The 20,037-nt window shown below is 40.7% G+C and overlaps 2 protein-coding genes across 4 annotated transcripts in view; both read right to left on the bottom strand.

The window, feature by feature from the left end:
• The window catches only part of LOC145344518 (hemagglutinin/amebocyte aggregation factor-like), a 39,886-nt gene extending 29,367 nt beyond the window's left edge, over window positions 1-10,519 (bottom strand). The window contains exon 1 of one of the 3 annotated variants that reach the window (XM_080191702.1): window positions 10,497-10,519. The gene's annotated coding sequence lies outside the window, so the exon portion shown is untranslated. Of the gene's footprint in view, window positions 1-9,177; window positions 9,243-10,162; window positions 10,331-10,496 lie in introns of those variants that run through there. The other 2 variants (XM_080191701.1, XM_080191703.1) reach the window with 2 other exon arrangements.
• Window positions 10,520-15,605: 5,086 nt separating this feature from the next.
• The window catches only part of LOC145344118 (tubby-related protein 3-like), a 68,168-nt gene continuing 63,736 nt past the window's right edge, over window positions 15,606-20,037 (bottom strand). The window contains 1 exon segment of the mRNA XM_080190975.1: window positions 15,606-19,597. Coding sequence (XP_080047101.1) covers window positions 19,464-19,597 — 134 coding nt within the window. The 3' untranslated portion in view covers window positions 15,606-19,463.

Below are 20,037 nucleotides of genomic sequence, written 5' to 3'. Positions count from 1 at the left end.
AGATTGGATGGTTAAGTTATAAATGTTACAATGGATTAGTAAAACTATTTCTTTTCCATTTACCTGGAGTCTGTCCATGGATTCCAGCAATGAGGACAAAAAGAAGACCAAGTGTTCTCATTGTTCCTGATCAAAGGGCTGACTGAAAGCAGAACAGAGGAGAAGGATCTTGTACTTGTGGCTTTTATATCCAAACACATATCCCTATCAGCTGCCTTAACAACATACCATGTGAACCTGAGTTTCAAAATTCCATTAACTACAGCTGCTGCTGAGAAAATCTGGCAAAGATAGAACAGCAGGTGATTTTCTGAGGGAACAGGAATTTGTACCCAAGTCTGACCCAGCCAGGAATAGATAAACTGTCCTAGATCACGCATTTCACTAACCATACGGCTCAGAAACAGGCATTAATTCTCTCCCCCATGGATAGTTTACATTCTTTTCCTTGGAGTCAACTTTATCCTCATTCAGGTAAAGGATGCCAATGTTGGGGAATGAAACACTTTCAGCTTTTTGATCCAACGTCAGTAGTAAGCACTCCTCGATGAGATTAAAGATGTACAATATAAACCATGGTTGACATCACTTGTACATTTTGATCAACCAAAGCATTGGTAATTGCCTGTGAAACATCACCATGTGGAGTGGGAACCACAAAATGTCAGACAGGATAGAGAGACCAATCACATTTGCATCAAGACTTTATCAGACACTGAGAAGAAATATTCTCAAATCGACAAAGAGAGTCTGGTGGTAAAATATGCAGTGAAGAAGTTTCATGCATATGGTAGACACTTCACTGTAGCAACAGATATGATAACACCATTCCTTTAAGGAATGTATTTGTGTCATGTTTCTTGTGAAAGGTATGTTTAAAATTTAACTCTGGTTTACGGCACCAATTTGTCTGCTCCAGTCAGCCCACATGCTGAGAATGTAGAAGCATAATTGATCCTAGATATTGGGGTGTTTGTTTTAATCTGGCACCACCTATGAACCCACTTGGATTCAGTATTTCCAGATTTGGCAGGGAGTATCGAGGCAAGGCAAGCCTCTCAAGGCAAGCCTTTGACTCAAGACAAAGAGTTTTCCAGGTTGATGATTTAGTTATGGCCAAGAACTTTGCTGATGGACTGATATGCGTAGCAGGCAACATTGTAGAAAGAACAGGAACAGTCTCATACATTGCAGAAGTACAAGGTCACCGTATATAAAAGCAGGTGGGATCATTTGGGGAAGAAAGCTGGGCCTGATCCAGGGAGCGTCCTGCAGTGTATGGCAGCTACGGATACAGGGATGTGTTTGATTAATGTGGAGCCTAGGTAACCAGTGGTTTCAGAAGCCAAGGAGGAAGAAGCTACTGAGAAAAATGTCGATCCCGGATTGATGAGTTTGTCTTTTGCATCTGCCTGCCTGGATTTGATGCTCGCTGAAGGACCCAGTACAGATATGAAACGTTTCTCCACGGTCCTAAAGTCCCAGACTGATTGACTTTGTGAACTGATCTTTTTCCTTAGGTGTCCTTAATGTGTTATTGTATCTCCTTGCCTAACTATAATCATGTTTCTTTTGTTTTCAATCATAGGTGGACTCAAATGTTAGGGCAAAAGGAGTGTGGTAATGTAGCCCCTTTAAAAGGGTGATCCTTTGCTGGCCACGTGATTGGGCTGGATCCTCTGGAGAGGCTGTGTGGGAAGCTGAGCCATTTGGGAAAAAGTGCGTGCATCTTGGGACAGGGAGGAACCTCAGTCAGACCCGGAGAGGAGAGGAGAAGAGAACAGGCTTGTGTATCAGTTCTGTCAGACCTTTATCATATATACATAAGACATTAGTTAATAAACTGTTCCTTACTGAAGCCACAACAAGTCTCCTTCAAATTTACTATAACCTGTCTCTAAATGGTTCCACTTCCACCAAACAAGTTGAACACAGTGCTGATGGATAATACGCTCTCAGCTCAGTTGCATACAGGGTAAAGCTCCTGCTATGTGGTTCCTTCAAGTATTCTATCTGGTTCACTAATGCCCTGTAGGGAAAGAAATTTGCCATCCTTACCTGGCCTATATCTGACTCCAGACCTACAGCAATATGGTTGACACTGAAATACCTTCTGAAATGGCCTAGCAAGTTACTCAATTCAAGAATAATTGGGGATGGACAATATATGCTGGCTATGCCAGTGACATGTGCTTCCCATGGAAATATAATAAAAATAAAGACTTTTAAAAAGTGTTCCCAAGTCAGATATCACCTTTGGTCAATAAACAAAAATATCTTGAGGCCCAAATACAGAAAAGGTTAAAAGCAGAGCAAAACTCCATTAATGCTGACCTACATATCGAGAGTGAAAGTTTGTTCACTGTACTGCCAGTTTCCATGTATTTTATCATTTAACAATTAATAATTCAAAGTAGATGGGTTAGCATAATTTTCCCGATAAAGGCAGCTGTCTGGGCTGATCAGGAAGGTGTTAGAATTGGGAATGTATCATTTGTGAAGATGGGACAACAAGGCCAATCCTGCCCTTCCTGAAACACACACGTTTACTTTTCAGAGGGGAATATTAATCAGCAGTCCTAAATGGGAACCTTGGCTGATCTGTTTGTCATCTAGTTCAGGGTTGTGTAAGTCAGCTTTAGTGTCCCAACTGCAACCATAGTTGTGATCAGCAAAATGATCACAAAAACAGGGAACAAACCCAAGAGTTTGCTGTTTTGCTCAGAAATGTACCATGGTTTAACTCAGTTAGCTGGATAGCTAGTTTGTGATGCAGAGTGACACCAACAGTGTGGGTTCAATATCCATACAGGCCGAGATTATTCATAAACGCCCTGCCTTCTCTACCTTGTCCCTCACCCGAGATGCGTTTAAATCACCACTATTGTTACCTGGGACTATGGTGATTTTACCTTTAACTGCACCAGATGTGGAAATTTTTGACTGAATCCAAATGGAAATTTGAGAGAACTATTTTTGGTGAAAGTACCAGAAAGTAGGATATGAATGATTCACTTAGAAATGCAAGACAAACAGAACCTCACTGAACAGAGCCAACAATAGACACAACTTAGCCAAGCAGCACTGGCAGACAGAAGGGCTGATCTTGTGTCACCCAAAACTGTATCAAAACAACTCCCTAACTTGGGAAAATTATGAATCAAATTCATCTCAGAAAAAGGTTTGTAAAATCATTTCAGTACTATTTTCATTATTTGAGGCAATTCCATAATGTTGGAAGAAAATCTTTAGCAAGAATAAAGATTATATAATCATTTAGCAGCTGCATCAGGCCCTCGTGATCATAATGGCCTTGTACCCGTTCGTTCTGTGAGTAAATTCATTAATCACCCGCTCCTTTGCTGAATGTTTAGTTTAATGATAAAGTTATATCGATTGTGCAGTAATTTTAAACTTGAACAGCTTCATTGGAGTGAACAATGATAAGCAAAGCTTTACAATGTCTGCTTGGAATAAATTGATCCTTTTTACCCCTTGTGAATTCTACACATGCACAGTCACAGTAAGAAGTCTCACAACACCAGGTTAAAGTCCAACAGGTTTATTTGGAATCACAAGCTTTTGGAGTACTGCTCCTTTATCAGGTGAGTGAGTGAGTGTGACTCACCTGATGAAGTAGCAGCGCTCCACAAGCCTGTGATTCCAAATAAACTTGTTAGACTTTAACCTGCTGTTGTGAGACTTCTTAATGTGCCCACCATAGTCCAACACTGGCATCTCCACATCATGGCATACACAGTCAGACACTGATGTATTCAAGTTCCCAGTAAGAGATGCGACCAAACAGCCACCTTTACTCAGTGACTAGGGTTCACTTTGTGATCTATACATACTTAGGTAAAATGTGGTCTACTCTGTGTATAAATACTAATATATAAACATGGAAAATAGGAGCAGAAGTAGGCCATTTCTCTCCTCGAGCCTGCTCTGCCATTCAATAAAATCATAGCTGATATGTTTCGTGTTAAATTCCACATTCTCATCTATTTCCAATAACCCTGATTCCTTGCCTAACAAAAACCTATCTATCTCTACCTTAAAAGTATCCAATGACCCCGTCTCCACTACCTCCTGAGGCAAAATTGCACAACCCTCAGAGAAAAAATTCTCCTCATCTCTGTCCTAAAAAGGAGGCCTCTAGTTTTAAAATAATGCCCCCTAGTTCTGGGCATATAGAATCATAAAATCCCTACAGTGCAGAAGGAGGCCATTTGGCCCATTAAGTCTGCACCGTCTTTCTGACAGAGAACATTACCCAAGCCCCTACCCCCCACCCTCCCAGTAACCCCATGCATTTATCCCCCTAACCTCCCCAACCTACACATCTTGCGACACACAGGGGCAATTTACCATGAGCAATCTACCTAACCTGTACATCTGTGGATTGTGGAAGGAAACTGAAGGGAACGCACACAGACATGGGGATAACATGCAAACTCCACTCAGATAGTCACCCAAGGCCAGAATTGTACTCAGGTCCTCCCTGACGCTGTGAGGCAGCAATACGAACCAGTGTGCCACCGTGCCATCCCAAATGCCAAGACCATTCAGGATCTTATATACTTCAATCAAGTCACTTGTCATTCTTCTAAGCTCCAGTGAAAACAGGTCCGGTCTGTCTAACCTTTCCTCATAAGACAATATGCTCATGCCAGGTGTCAATCCTCTGAACTGCCTTCAACACACTTACATCCTTCCTTAAATTAGATCAAAATTGCACACACTATTTGAGATGTGGTCTCATCAATATCCTGCATAACTAAGTCATAACACCTTTTATGTTCAATTCCTCTTGTAATAAGGGGTAACATTCCATAAGCCACCTTGATTACTTGCTGTAGCTGCATGCTAACTTCTTGTGATTCATTGACCTAAATCCCTCTGCACCTCAGCATTCTGCAGCTGTTCTTCATTTATTATTTTGGCTAAATTGAACAACTTCACATTTTCCCACAATATACTCCACCTGCCAGATTTTTGTCCACTCACTCAACTGATATATATCTGCTTGCAACCACTTTATGTCTTCTTCATAACACACTTTCCTATCTGTTTTTATGTCATCTGTAAATTTAGCAAGCATGTCTTCATTCCCCTCATCTAAGTCATTTATTTGAATTTTAAAAGGCTGAGATCTCAGAATGGCCATGGTGGGACTCCAGTTGTCGCATCCTGACAATAGAGATGGCACAGCTGCACAGTGGTTAGCATTGCTGCCTTACAGTGCCAGGGACCTGGGTTCAATTCCAGCCTTGGTTGACTGTGTGGAGTTTGCATGTTCTTCCCATGTCCACGTGGGTTTCCTCCGGATGCTCCGGTTTCCTCCCACATTCCAAAGACGTGCGGGTCAGATGGATTGGCCATGATAAATTGCCCCTTAGTGTCCAAAGATATGTAGGTTAGGTGGAATGGCCATGTTAAATTGCCCCTTACTATCCCAAGATGTGTAGGCTAGGGGGATTCATGGGGTAAATATGTGGGATTACGGGAATAAGGTATGGATGTGAACCTGGATAAGATGCTGTCAGAGAGTTGGTGCAAACTCAATGGGCCAATTGCCCTCCTTCTGCACTGTAGGGATCTATGAATCAGCCATGAACCCATTTATGCACACATTTTGATAAGAGGCCATTCAGCCCATCGAGTCTGCACAGGCCACAATTCCACCTAGGGCCTATTCCTCTAACCCCACATATTTACCCTGCTAAACCCCTTGACACTATGGTCAATTTAGCATGGCCAATCAACCTAACCCGCACATCTTTGAACTGTGGGAGGAAACCAAGTGCCCAGAAGAAACTCATGCAGTCACGGGGAGAATGTGCAAACTCCACTCAGACAGCGACTTGAGGCTGGAATTGAACTCAGGTCCCTGGTGCTGTGAGGCAGAAGTGCTAACCATGGTCACCTGTGTATTTTGTGTTCTGCTAACTAGCCAATCTTTATCTATGCCAGTATGTTACACCCTAACTGAACTTCAATAACCTTTGAGTAGGTATCTTATCAAATGCCTTCTGGAAATCCAAATACAATACATAAGAACATAAGAACATAAGAAATAGGAGCAGGAGTAGGCCATCTAGCCCTTCGAGCCTGCCCCGCCATTCAATAAGATCATGGCTGATCTGTTGTGGCTCAGTTCCACTTTCCCGCCCTCTCCCCATAACCCTTAATCCCCTCTCTTATCAAGAACCCATCAACCCGCTTCTTAAAAATATTTAGCGAGGCAGCCTCCACCACTTCAACGGGCAGAGAATTCCAGAGATTCACCACCCTTTGAGTGAAGAAGTTCCTCCTCAACTCCGTTCTAAACCGCCTCCCCTTTATCTTGAGGCTGTGCCCCCTAGTCCTACTGTCTTTTTTGAGCGGGAAGAGTCTCTCCACCTCTATCCTATCCATCCCATTCATCATCTTATACGTCTCAATGAGATCTCCCCTCATTCTTCTAAACTCTAACGAGTACAAGCCTAGTTTATTCAGCCTCTCCTCATAGCTCAATCCCCTCAACTCCGGTATCAGCCTAGTAAACCTCCTCTGCACTCCCTCCAGGGCCAAAATATCCTTGCGCAGGTGCGGCGCCCAAAACTGCACACAGTACTCCAGCTGCGGCCTCACCAATGCCCTATACAGCTGCAGCAAGACCTCCCTACTTTTATATTCAATCCCCCTCATTTGAGTTCTTTCCTACTCTTTCTGTATTCCTGCAGTGCTTTATCTGTTTTACTGCCTGGATCTTATGTATGCCTCTTTTTTCTTTTTGATTAGACCCACAATTTCCCTGGTTATCCATGGCTATCGAATCCTACCTTTCCTGTCCTTTGTTTTTACAGGCACATGCCTGTCCTGCATTCTTATCAACTGCTCCTTAAAAGACTCCCACGTGCTAAATGTGGATTTACCCTTGAACAGCTTCTCCCAGTCAACAGCCACCAAATCCTGCCTAATCCAGCTGTAGGTAGCCTTCCCCCAATTCAGCACGGTACCCATAGGACAACACTCATCCTTTTCTATGACTATTCAGAAGTTTACAGAATTATGGTCACTGTTTGCCACACGTTCTCCACAGCACATGGTACCCTTTCACAGAATTCCAATAAATTGGTTAAACATGGTCTTCCTTTCATACAATCATGCTGACTCTTCCTGATTACCTTGTGTTTCCCTAAGTACCCAGCTACAACCTCTCTAATTTGGAAAACTAACAACAATTCATCTACCCCATCTTTAAAGATTCCCAGGACGAAATCCATCAGGACCTGGAGACTTGTCAGCCCACAGCTCTATCAGTTTACTCAGTAAAACTTCCCTCATGATTGTAATTTCACAAAGTTCCACTCTCCCTTCCACCTCTTGATTTTATAACTGTTACTGGAATGTTTTTTGTATCCTTTATAGTGAAAGGCATGCAAAATAATTGTTAATGTCATCCACAATTTCCTCAGTATCTACTATCGACTCCTCATTGACACTCTTTAAAGGACCAACATTCACTTTACTTATTCTTTTCCTTTTTAAATTCCTGTAGAAACACTTGCTATCTGTTTATGTTTGTAGCAGCTTCTGCTCACACTTTAATTTCTTTTTCCTGATTAAACTTTTAGTCATTCTCTGCCATTCTTTATATTTTGATCAACCAATCATCTTTGTGCTTCTAAATTACTTAATTTCTTCTGCTAAGCACGGATTTTTTCTTTATAGTTGGAATATACTTTGACTATTCTGAAATATCCTCTTTAATGTCTTCCACTGCTTCTCTATTGATGTATCCCCTACTCTAGCATTCCAGTTCATTATAGCTAGCTGTTTTCATACCCACACAGTTGCCATTACTTATGTTTAAAATAATAGTCTGAGACCCATTCTTTTCCCTTTCATGGATGTCAAATTCAATCATATTATTGTGCTGCTACCCCAGGGTGCCTTCACTCTGAGGTCATTACTTAATTCTAAAACATTACACAATACCAACCATAATATAACTTTCTCTCTCATCCAAGTTCATCTCTAACAATTGCACCAATACCATCCTTGATCAACAGTACTATTTCTGAACATTTAGCTAACTTCCCATTCTTATTGAGTGTCACATATCCCTCAATGATTAGGACCCAATCCTTCTCATTCTACCACCATATCTCCATAATGGCTACATCTACTCCCTCCCCCACCTACTCCCTCCTTCCCCTCCCCTTTAGTTTAAGGTTGTGCCACTTCCCTAGTTATGCGATCCGTAAGAACACTCATTCCATCCCAATTCCAATACAGATGCCCCAATGATACAGTCTTCATTTCCCCCATTACAGGTGCTATAGCCCATCGAGTTGAAACCCATTTCTCCCACTTCAGTCTTTGAGCCACACATTTATCTCTTTAATCTTATTTGCACTATGCCAATTTGCTTATGACTCAGATAACAATCCAGAAATGATTATTTTTGAAGTTCTGCTTCTTAAATTACTTTGCAGGCTATGCAGAACTTCTTTCCTCACTCTGCGTAGGGTTGGTATCAACATAAACGACAATGACCAGATCCCCCAGCTTCCATTGCAAGTTCCACTCCAGCCCTGAGCATTTCTCAAACCCTGGCACCATGCTGGCTGCACGGCCTTCCTGATTCACTTTTTGCTGCACCTAATAATGTCTATCCCCTTCACTGAAATGGCCCCTTCTGCCACTTCATTCCTATTCCACCCCCTCAACCAAAATTTGAACAGTTTCCTATGCCATCTTTATACGCGTGGTAAAACAGGTGACCCTTTGTTAAGAGGTGTGACCACATTTTGGAACAAAGTATACAGATATTTCTCCCCCTTACGTTGCCCAGTATCTACAGTTCAGCTTCTAGATCAATAATCCTGATTTGGGAATCCTCCAGTTGCTCACACTTTCAACCGGAGTGTTTGTCATGGATCGCCTTGGTGTCCAAACATTCTACAGCTGCAGCATAACACCTGCCCTGCCATTGCAGCTTACATTATTTAGTTAACTTAATTAACTTAGAATAATTCACATTTATACCACACCTCTTTCCACTGTGCACCAAATTCCCATGTGAAGATAATTCGCTACTCAGTTTAAAGTTTAGCTTTTTAAAGTTGTCACAAGTAGGCTTATATTAATGCTGCAATGAAGTTGCTGTGAAGATCCCTTACTTACCATACTCCAGTGCCTGTTTGGGTGCATTGAGGGAAAAATTAGCATGGCCAATGCACCTAAGTAGCCCATCTTTTGGACTGCAGGACGAAACCAAAGCACTCAAGGAAGCCCACACAGCCATGGAAAATGTACAGATGCCTCACAGACAGCGACCCAAGCTGAGAATCAAACCCAGATAGATCTCTGGCACTGTGAGGCAGCAGTGCTAACTGCTGTGCCACCCCATCTAGTCGTGTGGTTTGAAAACTTTTTTTTATAAGCCAGTTTAACTTCCTGCTACACTGATCAACAACGAACATCGAAACCAACTGCTTTCAAGTAATTGACAAATAACTGCCCCTCTCTATTAACATTCCAGCTTAATTTACTTTAAGTAATTTAGGTATACTCAGCACGTGAATACTGTGTTGTTACAGGATGCAAATCCATGAATATATAATGTGTATAGACAATGCATATGTACAATGTATTGTTTGCTCAGAACATGGTTAGTTTGTGAACCTGTTTGCATCCCGGAGACAATGACTTATTCTCCACTTATTGTTTTTTGAAAATCTTTTTAGAAGACCAAGTTTTCAGTGCCAGTGCTCAGTCATCAACATGATAAAGTCAGAGTACAACAAAGTAATGCCAACTGACAGAAATCCATTCCACTCAAACCTTCCGCAATTGCAATCGAACTTGAGAACCAAAAGTAAACAGGGAAAAAATACAACAATTCCATGTTACATTCACCCTGCAGTAAAAACTAATTGATACAGGTACTTGATGTCTCCTCTAGTCCTTTCTGATCTTAATTGGGTTTCAACATTACACCAAATTATTCTTGTGATGACACACACAAATAGATCCTGTAAGTGGAAAATTTGTTTCAGGCCCCAGTGGATGGAGACCTAGTTAAAGCTATAAAGCAGTGAGAATTTTAAAATCTTTTATTAGTTTACAACTTTGGTCCCTGTTGCTGTATACCATAACTTAAACTTGCCTGGAGATGGTAGTAGTTGAGTGTTGATTGGGTATAATTTTTATGGACCAATATATGTGGATTCTTCACACCTTCCACCGAAGGTGGGGAATTTTTAATTCTAGTTAGGTGCCACTGATATCAAAGAAGCAGCCTCATCAGTGAGATCACTATGGCTTTTTCTCTGTGTTGAAATTGTACAGAAGGAAAAACAGCAGTTTGCTATCATAGCTGACCAGAGCTCTGGCTACAATAATTCAGAGTTATCAAATTCATTTCACACCCTTACCTCAAAGTTTTCATTAGCTGTTGGTCTTTCAAGACCTATTTACCTCCCTCTGTCTTAATCACCTACCATTAAATTCTCATTTATGCTTCCCTTGCAGAAAGTTCTCATCCACCCTCACCATCTCCTGGTTTAACAAATTTTAACAAATTGATGGCTCATCTCTCTTGTCTATATATAAACCCACCGCCCTAGACACTCACTTTACGTGTGGTCCTGCTGAACCGCGTCTTCATGATCCATATTTCCAGTCCTGACGAAGAGTTATATCCTAAGCAATGCCTGCTCTCTCCATAGATGCTGACTGACATGGGCATATGTTTCCAGTTATGTTTCCCAGCATTTTCTCTTTGCTCATCAGCAAACAGGCACGGGGGATTTTCTTTCAGCATCCTAATCCTACCTGAAATTGGACAAGGTTATGGTGGAAGCAGTAGGAAAATGGAGTGGAGTTTGAGACCTGTCATTGCTTCACATCTGTAGGATCTCCTTTCCCTTTCTCAGTCCACTGCTGCCCATGCTTTGCCCATCTGCCACAAAAAGTAGTAGCAGGGGTGGGGGGACAGAACTGTAGATTATTTATTCCATCCGCATTACTGTCACTTTTCAGAGCTTCTATGCATGAATGTGGTAACAAGTTTCAGGAAGTGGTGCCAACAGCCATGAAGGGTCTCCAGAGAGGAAGATGGCCTTAGCAGTCTCCTCATTTTTCTACTGCACACCCAATACTTTCAAGGCCCTTCAGCTCAACTTGTCTATGCTGCCCTTTTTTTTTAAACTCCTAAGCTAATCCCATTGCCCACATTTGACCCATATCCCTCTATACCCATCGTACCCATGTAAATATCTAAATGCTTTTAAAAAGACAAAATTGTATCTGCCTCTACTACGGCCTCTGGCAGCTTGTTCCAGACACCATCCTGTGTGTGAAAAAGTTGCCCCTCTGGACACTTTTGTATCTCTTCCCTTTCACCTTAAACTTATGCCCTCTAGTTTTTGACTCCCCTACCTTTGGGAAAACATATTGACTATCTACCTTGTCTATGCCCCTCATTATTTTATAGACCTCTATAAGGTCACCCCTCAGCCTCCTATGCTCTAGATAAAAAAGTCCCAGTCTATCTAGCATCTCCTTATAACTCAATCCAACAAGTCCTGGTAGTATCCTAATAAATCTTTTCTGCACTCTTTCTGGTTTAATAATATCCTTTCTATAATTGGGTGACCAGAGTTGCACACAGTATTCCAAGTGTGGCCTTACCAATGTCTTGTACAACCTCAACAAGACATTCCAACTCCTATATTCAACGTTCTGACCGATGAAACCAACCACACCGAATGCTTTCTTCACCACTCTGTCCACATGTGACTCCACTTTCAAGGAGCTATGAACATATACCCCTAGATCTCTTTGTTCTGTAACTCTTCACAACGCCCTACCATTAATTGAGTAAGTCCTGCCCTGGTTCAATCTACCAAAATGCGTTACCTTGCATTTGTCCAAATTAAACTCCATCTGCCATTCATCAGCCCACTGGTCCAATTGATCAAGATCCCATTGCAATTGGAGATAACTTTCTTCACTGTCCACTATGCCAATCTTGATGTCATCTGCAAATTTACTAACCATGCCTCCTATATTCTCATCCAATCATTAATATAAATGACAAATAACAGTGGACCCAGTACTGAGGCACACCGTTGGTCACAGGCCTCCAGTTTGAAAAACAACTCTCTACAACCACCCTCTGGCTTCTGTCAAGAAGTCAATTTTGTATCCATTTAGATACCTCACCCTGAATCCTGTGACACTTAATGTTATGCAACAACCTACCATGCAGTACCTTGTCAAAGGCCTTGCTATAAGTCCATGTAGACAACATCGAAAGGAAACAATGAAAGAGATATGTAGAGAAATTAAAGAAAAGTGCAGGAGTAACACAGAATAATGGGAAATTTTAGTTGGTCAAAAATTGTCGAGTAAAAGTAAAAGGCAACAAAGAATTACTTTCTAGATTTAGTTGAGTAAGAAAAGCAGTTCTAGGAATCAAATGGGGCAGTAGATAGAGTCTCTAGGACATAGATATTAGATTCAATACATATAAGAAAAGTTAAAGGTATTTGACAACAAAAATGCCTATTTTCATTAGATAAAAATGGAATTGGCAGGTAAAATGAAAATCTTTCAGATAAGGTAATAAATATATAAACAATGGGAAAAGTATAAAGGAATTAATGGATGTAGAAAGTAGACAGGATACATCATCATATGATGATTACACAGCTAAAGCTGGAGTTTCTGGAACGAATAGAAAACAGAATTAAAAGCATACAACAAGTGCAACAGGAAACTGAGCAGAACGTAGAAGAGAAATGAAAACATTCGGGAAGCCAAGGGTACATTTGAAAAAAAAACTGGAAGACAATAGAAATGGAAAGAATTTCACAATACAATTTCCATTTTGTATATCCCATTTCACCAGTACTGTAACAATATATGTCATGAAATAGCAAGAAACAGAATGTACTTGTCACAATTCCCACCCTTCTCTTACACACAGGCAAAAGGCGGGGAATTATAGGCCGGTTAGTTTAACGTCTGTGGTAGGTAAAATGTTAGAATCCGTCATTAAGGAGGAAATTGCGAGGCATCTTGAAGGGAATTGCTTGATAGGGCGGACGCAACACGGTTTCATTAAAGGGAAGTCGTGTCTGACAAATTTACTGGAGTTCTATGAGGATGTGTCTAGGGCAGTGGATAGAGGAGAGCCGGTGGATGTGGTCTTTCTGGATTTTCAGAAGGCGTTTGACAAGGTACCTCACAAGAGGTTATTGCAGAAGGTCAGGGGACATGGAGTTGGGGGTAGGGTGTTAGCGTGGATAGAGGATTGGTTGTCAAATAGGAGGCAGAGAGTCGGGGTCAATGGGTGCTATTCGGATTGGCGGTTGGTGACTAGTGGGGTGCCCCAGGGGTCGGTGCTGGGGCCTCAGCTATTTACCATTTATATAGATGATCTGGAGGAGGGAACCGAGTGCAGGGTGTCGAAATTTGCTGATGACACCAAGATTGGGGGAAAGGCAAATTGTGCGGAGGGTGTGGAGAGTCTGCAGAAGGATCTAGGTAGGCTGGGCGAATGGGCCAGGAAATGGCAAATGGAATTTAATGTTGGCAAGTGTGAGGTGGTCCACTTTGGTAGGAAGAATGGTAGGAAGGACTATTACTTACGTGGCGAAAAACTGCAGCAGGCGACGGTGCAGAGGGACCTCGGGGTCCTTGTGCATGAGTCGCAAAAACCCAGCTTGCAGGTGCAGCAGGTGGTCAGGAAGGCGAATGGGATGCTGGCCTTCATAGCGAGGGGGATTGAATATAAAAGTAGGGAGGTCTTGCTGCAGCTGTATAGGGCACTGGTGAGGCCGCAGCTGGAGTACTGTGTGCAGTTTTGGGCGCCGCACCTGCGCAAGGATATTTTGGCCCTGGAGGGAGTGCAGAGGAGGTTTACTAGGCTGATACCGGAGTTGAGGGGATTGAGCTATGAGGAGAGGCTGAATAAACTAGGCTTGTACTCGTTAGAGTTTAGAAGAATGAGGGGAGATCTCATTGAGATGTATAAGATGATGAATGGGATGGATAGGATAGAGGTGGAGAGACTCTTCCCGCTCAAAAAAGACAGTAGGACTAGGGGGCACAGCCTCAAGATAAAGGGGAGGCGGTTTAGAACGGAGTTGAGGAGGAACTTCTTCACTCAAAGGGTGGTGAATCTCTGGAATTCTCTGCCCGTTGAAGTGGTGGAGGCTGCCTCGCTAAATATTTTTAAGAAGCGGGTTGATGGGTTCTTGATAAGAGAGGGGATTAAGGGTTATGGGGAGAGGGCGGGAAAGTGGAACTGAGCCACAACAGATCAGCCATGATCTTATTGAATGGCGGGGCAGGCTCGAAGGGCCAGATGGCCTACTCCTGCTCCTATTTCTTATGTTCTTATGTTCTTATGTTCTTTCAATCTCTTCAATCCACCAAGGATTGAGAACCAGGCAGCTCTGATAGGAGGGACAAATGAAAATAACTCATCAGTAAAAGAAATATTTTATTTAGCACCTTTTACAACCTCAGCACGTCCAAAAGCAGTTTACAATCAATGAAGTGCTTTAGAAGTGTAGTTACTGCTATAATATATGGAACACAGCAGTCATATTGCACACGGGAAGATCCCACAAACAGCAATGAAATAATGATCAGATTATCTATTCTGGGGATGTTACTTGAGGGATGCACATTGATGAGGGCACCAAGGAGAATTTCCCTTGTTATTCTTCAAAATTGAATACTTAATTCTGTTTTGAGCAAAAGTAAATGTAGATAAATACTGATCAAGAAAACAAAGCACGCAAGGTTAACTGAATGCTTTAGTCCAGAAACAGCCATGGCTTTTGGGTGCTTGTAGTGTGTGGGAACCATCATATTTTGACTGTGAATTCTTGAAACTTGACTGTCTCAGAAATTCTTTCAAGCCAGCGTGCTATCTCCAATCCATCTCAAAACAGCATGCAGCCAAAACTCCAATGCATTGTCTTCAAATCACAAGGACAGCATCATTTGTAAGCTCAGGGAATGACACTATTGCCTTTCAGGATCCTTTGGAGCCACATCCACAGCTGCTGGAGGCATTTTTGTGTTTGATGGACTGGAAAATCATCAAGCCCCAAGGAAATTTTAAACGTAAGCAACCACCTTAAGGAATGGATAAATTTGCCCATGCAAGGCCTGGGATATTAATTGAAATCTGCAAGTCATAGATGATAAAAGGATGTAATGAAAACGTCCCTGGGGTAGCAAGACAGAGGGTGGAAGTCATGACGCTCCTTTCCACCAGTGAAATTTACAACAGGATTTAGAAGAGGAAATCCCAGCAGAACCAAACTCTTCACAAAGTTCTGCCTGCAAATCCATTCTCTTTGGTACTGAGCCAGAATCTTTGTTCCTATCCTACATCTCATCCTTCACTCTGATTCTTTCCATCACATCATCTCCTGAATAAATTTTATTCTCATGTACTTTCCCAGTGATAGAAAGAAGGGTAAGATCAAAGAGCACAAAGAAATTAGGAAATCTATTTAAATAGATCTATTTCTGGTGTTCTAATCTATGAATCTTATAATTAAAAATTAGACAGTTTAGAAATTCTAACCGTTTCTCTCTCTCCACATATGCTACAACATGAGTATTTCCAGCATTTCCCATTTTTAATTACTAGCTAGATATTGACTAAGCTAAATATTTAGAAGTTATTAAAATTGATTAATATCCTGTCTGCTAATATCATAGTACACGTATGCATCAATGGGGATGAAGTAGAAATGGTCAAGAGCTTCAAGTTTTTAGATGTCCAGATCACCAACCACTTGTCCTGGTCCATCCATGCATATGCTATAATTAAGAAAACCCACCAATGCCTCTACTTTCTCAAGAGGCTAAGGAAATTTGACATGTCCACTACACCTCTCAGCAACTTTGATAGATGCACTGTAGAAACCATTCTTTCCGGTTGCATTAGCTTGTTATGGCTCCTGCTCTGTCCAAGGCCACAAGAAACTACAAAGGGTTGTGAACGAAGCCCAGACCATCATTCAAACCAGTTTCGCATCCATTGACACTGTCTACGCTTCCTGCTGCCTCAGAAATGCAGCCAGCATAAACAAGGACCCCTTGCACCGAGGACATACTCTCTTCCATCTTCTCTCATTGGGAAAAGATACAAAAGTCTGAAGACAAGTCCCAACTGACTGAAAAACAGTTTCTTCCCTGCTGCCTCCAGATTTTTGAATGGACCTATCTAGCATTAAGTTGATCTTTCTCTACACATGACAATAATAAATTAAAGCAAATCAAATCAATGCATTTTGCATAATTTGGAGGTTTAATAGATTTCCTACAAACTGATCTTTATAAACAAAAATGACAGACAAGAAACATGCTAGCAATAAAGGATTGGATGGGTTTGAAAACATATCATAATGGTCAAACTTCAATCAATGCCACAGCTTAGAGGTATGAGTAAACCATATGCCTGTTCTTGATAGGGATTTATTAAGCTATTGAACATTTGTATGTATGAGACATGGCAATTCTCTGATGGCGTGTAGCTTAAAGGTGTTAAAAGTGTCCATTTGTAAAATAAATCGAACATAATGAATTTCTAAATTCTTGATTGTCTCTTTTCTTTTTAAATGCTACTTTTCTCCTGCACTTTCAGGTGCATTTGTATAATTCACAATTGCCTGGCTAAAGAGTCAAAGCTTCTGAGTAGCTACTAAAGGATTAGCAATGGCGTCAGGCATGGAATTATTGGGTCTTATTTCAATTCTACAAGTAGTTGGGTTCTGAAGAGTTAAAAGCTTGTATATTGCATCTTGCCTCTTTCTCCCAGAAAGCTTGCCTGACATTAGGGATTGGATGTGTAGGCAATCAGGAAAAGCAATTTTTAGAAGCTGTTTGGGTGGTAAACTGGTGGAATGGATTGCACATTTATTGTAGAACGTATGGATTTTAACATTTTTTTTACTTTTTGGTATACTGTCCAATTGAAAAATCCTTTTGAAAGAAAATTCAAAAGCATTGTTGTACAAACTATACATATCATTGATATACTAGTTTAAAAAATATTGCATTTTAACTGTGAAAACAGCAATCATTTCAACGAGATTAAATGACAATAATTGCATTATAAATGAAAAGGGATTGTCTTCACATCAAGTGGAAAATCAATTACTCTTCAAATTCACAATAAAAACACATGGCTTTTGATTGGCTTTTGCTTAGTTTATCAACCATACTTTTCATAGTCGGTGTACATCAGAACATCCACAGGATGTCTTCCTTTATGATACAGATATAAACTACTGTAAACTACCACCGCAGCTGGCATATTGAGGTGTGCAAGTATGGATGTGATGTAGATATCATAAAGGCAATAAAAATTATCCATCATTGTGGCAAAATAGATTTAAACATTTTACTGAAGCTATCTGGCTAAGAATCAAAGCTTAAGTATTGATAGAAATGGCCAGGATTTAAAAAACAAAATCCTGCATGTATCAGATATAGAAAACTGCATTCACTTTAATTGCCACAAAATCCTAAATTATATAAATTAAGAATACAGATTCTGGGATGTGCCACCTAGTGCTGACAGACAGAAGAATGTGAAAAAAACAGGTTGGACTGCATCAGAGAAACAATATAAACTGGAGCATATCATGGTGAGAACACAAGCTGAAGAAGATTACATTACATACACACAAATTGGAGCTCATCATATAGGAAAAATACATTGGTTGTAGCAAATTGTAGAAACAACACAGGTTGAAGCATGCCATGGAACAAAACAAGCTGGAGCATGTTACAGCAAGAACACTAAGGCCAGTATTTGTCAAAGCAGGGCAAAACACAGGCGTTTGAGGAGCCCACATTATAAAATGAGATCAGAGAGGCATTTCATTAATGTCTCATAACTAGTAAGACATTTTTTGCCCTTGAAACGCAATCCCTTTAGTTCATGGGAATGACTTTACTTTTAAGCTGATATAAGGTAACAAAACACAATAATGCACAGCACGTGCCATGATTTAGCTACATGAATTTCCTTCTGTGTGATGGTTGAATACCAACTTGTAACTACTTCTTGGAGAGATATCTCTTAATACTTCCTTGGTCCTGAGCTGTGTTGACAACTGCTGGTCAGAGCCAAGGAAGAAATAGATATTCTGGTGATACTACAAACTGAATGAGAATGGCATATGCCCCCAGTGTGCATAGTATAGTGTCTCAGAAGAAGAATTTCACGGTCAATCTAGGATTCCAAACAAAATTTTCCCATCCTGATTTTCTCTGATCAGCAGTTTTGAAAGATAAAACAATAAAGACAAAATTAACTTTAAAAATACATACAGAAGTTATATTTAGGATTACCTGGCAACCTGGGTGTCTTCTATAAATCAATATTTTAAATGTTACAAGAATGGAATTTTGTATTTCTCCTACCTAAATATTTTAACAGTTAAAATCACCACTAGTTCTTCATGAAGTTAAGGCTCTTTAAAGCTCCATTTAATTGAATATGGCCTCTTTATTTGAAAGCCCAGGGACAAAACATACCTAAATAATGTTGTGTAGTTACTTTGCTGATTTAATAAAGAAATGCACTACCTATTGTACCACAACGATGTTTCAACTAGAACTTGCATTGATATAGTGCATTTAACATGGACAAATTCCCAAGGTGCTCAGATGCAAAGAAGAAAACTCTGGATTCTGCCAGGACAACTGACCTCGGCTAATGCAGCAGTAGGGTTCCATGGTTGCTGTCAGCTAGGGTTGTTGACCTGCTGACCATCTGGCAACACTGCTGGAAGTGCCTCTCTGTGGATATTGGATAAGGACCAAATTAGATAGTAAATATTATTAAATTGAACCTATCTATCTAGGTGCAACATGAAAAATGGCCAATTGCATCTGGCGGCCACCCCAATCTTTGGAACTTTGTTCTAGCATAAGCCTTCAAAAAGGTGGGACAAAGAGAAAAAAATTGGAGCAAATACAACATTGTGTAAAGTAAAACAATACAGGCTTCAAGCTTGTCATTATTTCAGCCATACATTTGTGACATAATTTAAAGAGGAATCCCTTCTCGTTCTACCTACTATTTAATTTGCATTCTAGTTTTGAATAGTTCACCTATTATCTCTATGGGCAAATGTGAACAGTGATCACTTGCGTACTGCAATTTGGCAGAGTATCTTATTCAAGTACAACAGTGTAAAATATGGTCCATTAAAAGCATGATCAGCTTGCCATGATTGCTAGGCCACTTGGGGAATCTAGTTCTGACATGGAGAATTTTTATTCTTTTTCCATTTTTGACTTAAATCAATTCCATAGTGGATCTGTTTGCATGATTACCACAAAACGAGCACAATACAATAAATATGTCCCTTTTGTTTTCGTTGTCTTTAAAAAGTGGAGACCTGCATCCACCGTTGTCCTCATTCACATGCCAATTTACTGTCGAAACTGGACAATCCTATTGCAAAGGCCTGTAGTGCACACATTGGATAATTGTAGTCCATTGTGAAAACATCTTCTGCCACTCGTCCAAACTGCATCACAATGTAGTCAGCTGGTGAGGAAAGTAGGGAAAACACTGTTTGTGAGACAACTGCCTTCTTTGCATTTCTTATTACAATCTTCTGTACTCCAGCTGTAACAGCAAAACTAAATTGACTAACTTAGCAGAAACATCAAAAGACATGATCAAGTCTAGGGTTAAAAAATAACAATGTTCTGTGATAATACTTTTCTGATTCAATGAGGAAATGCCACAACCATGTTTCAACAAGAACTTGCACTGATATACTGCATTTAACATGGACAAATTTCCAAGGTGCTCAGATGCAAAGAAGAAAACTCTGGATTCTGCTACGACAATTGATCTTAGCTAATGCACCAATGAGGGTTCCATGATTGCTGTCAGCTATGACTGTGTGACCTGCTCACCATCTGGCAACACTGCTGAAAGTTCCTCTCTGTGGATATTGGATAAGGACTATGTTAAGTTGG

Source organism: Carcharhinus amblyrhynchos, chromosome 6 (genome assembly GCF_965287045.1).
Source record: "Carcharhinus amblyrhynchos chromosome 6, sCarAmb.v2.hapA, whole genome shotgun sequence".
Lineage (NCBI taxonomy): Eukaryota > Metazoa > Chordata > Chondrichthyes > Carcharhiniformes > Carcharhinidae > Carcharhinus > Carcharhinus amblyrhynchos.
This window is presented reverse-complemented; position numbering and strand designations above follow the sequence as displayed.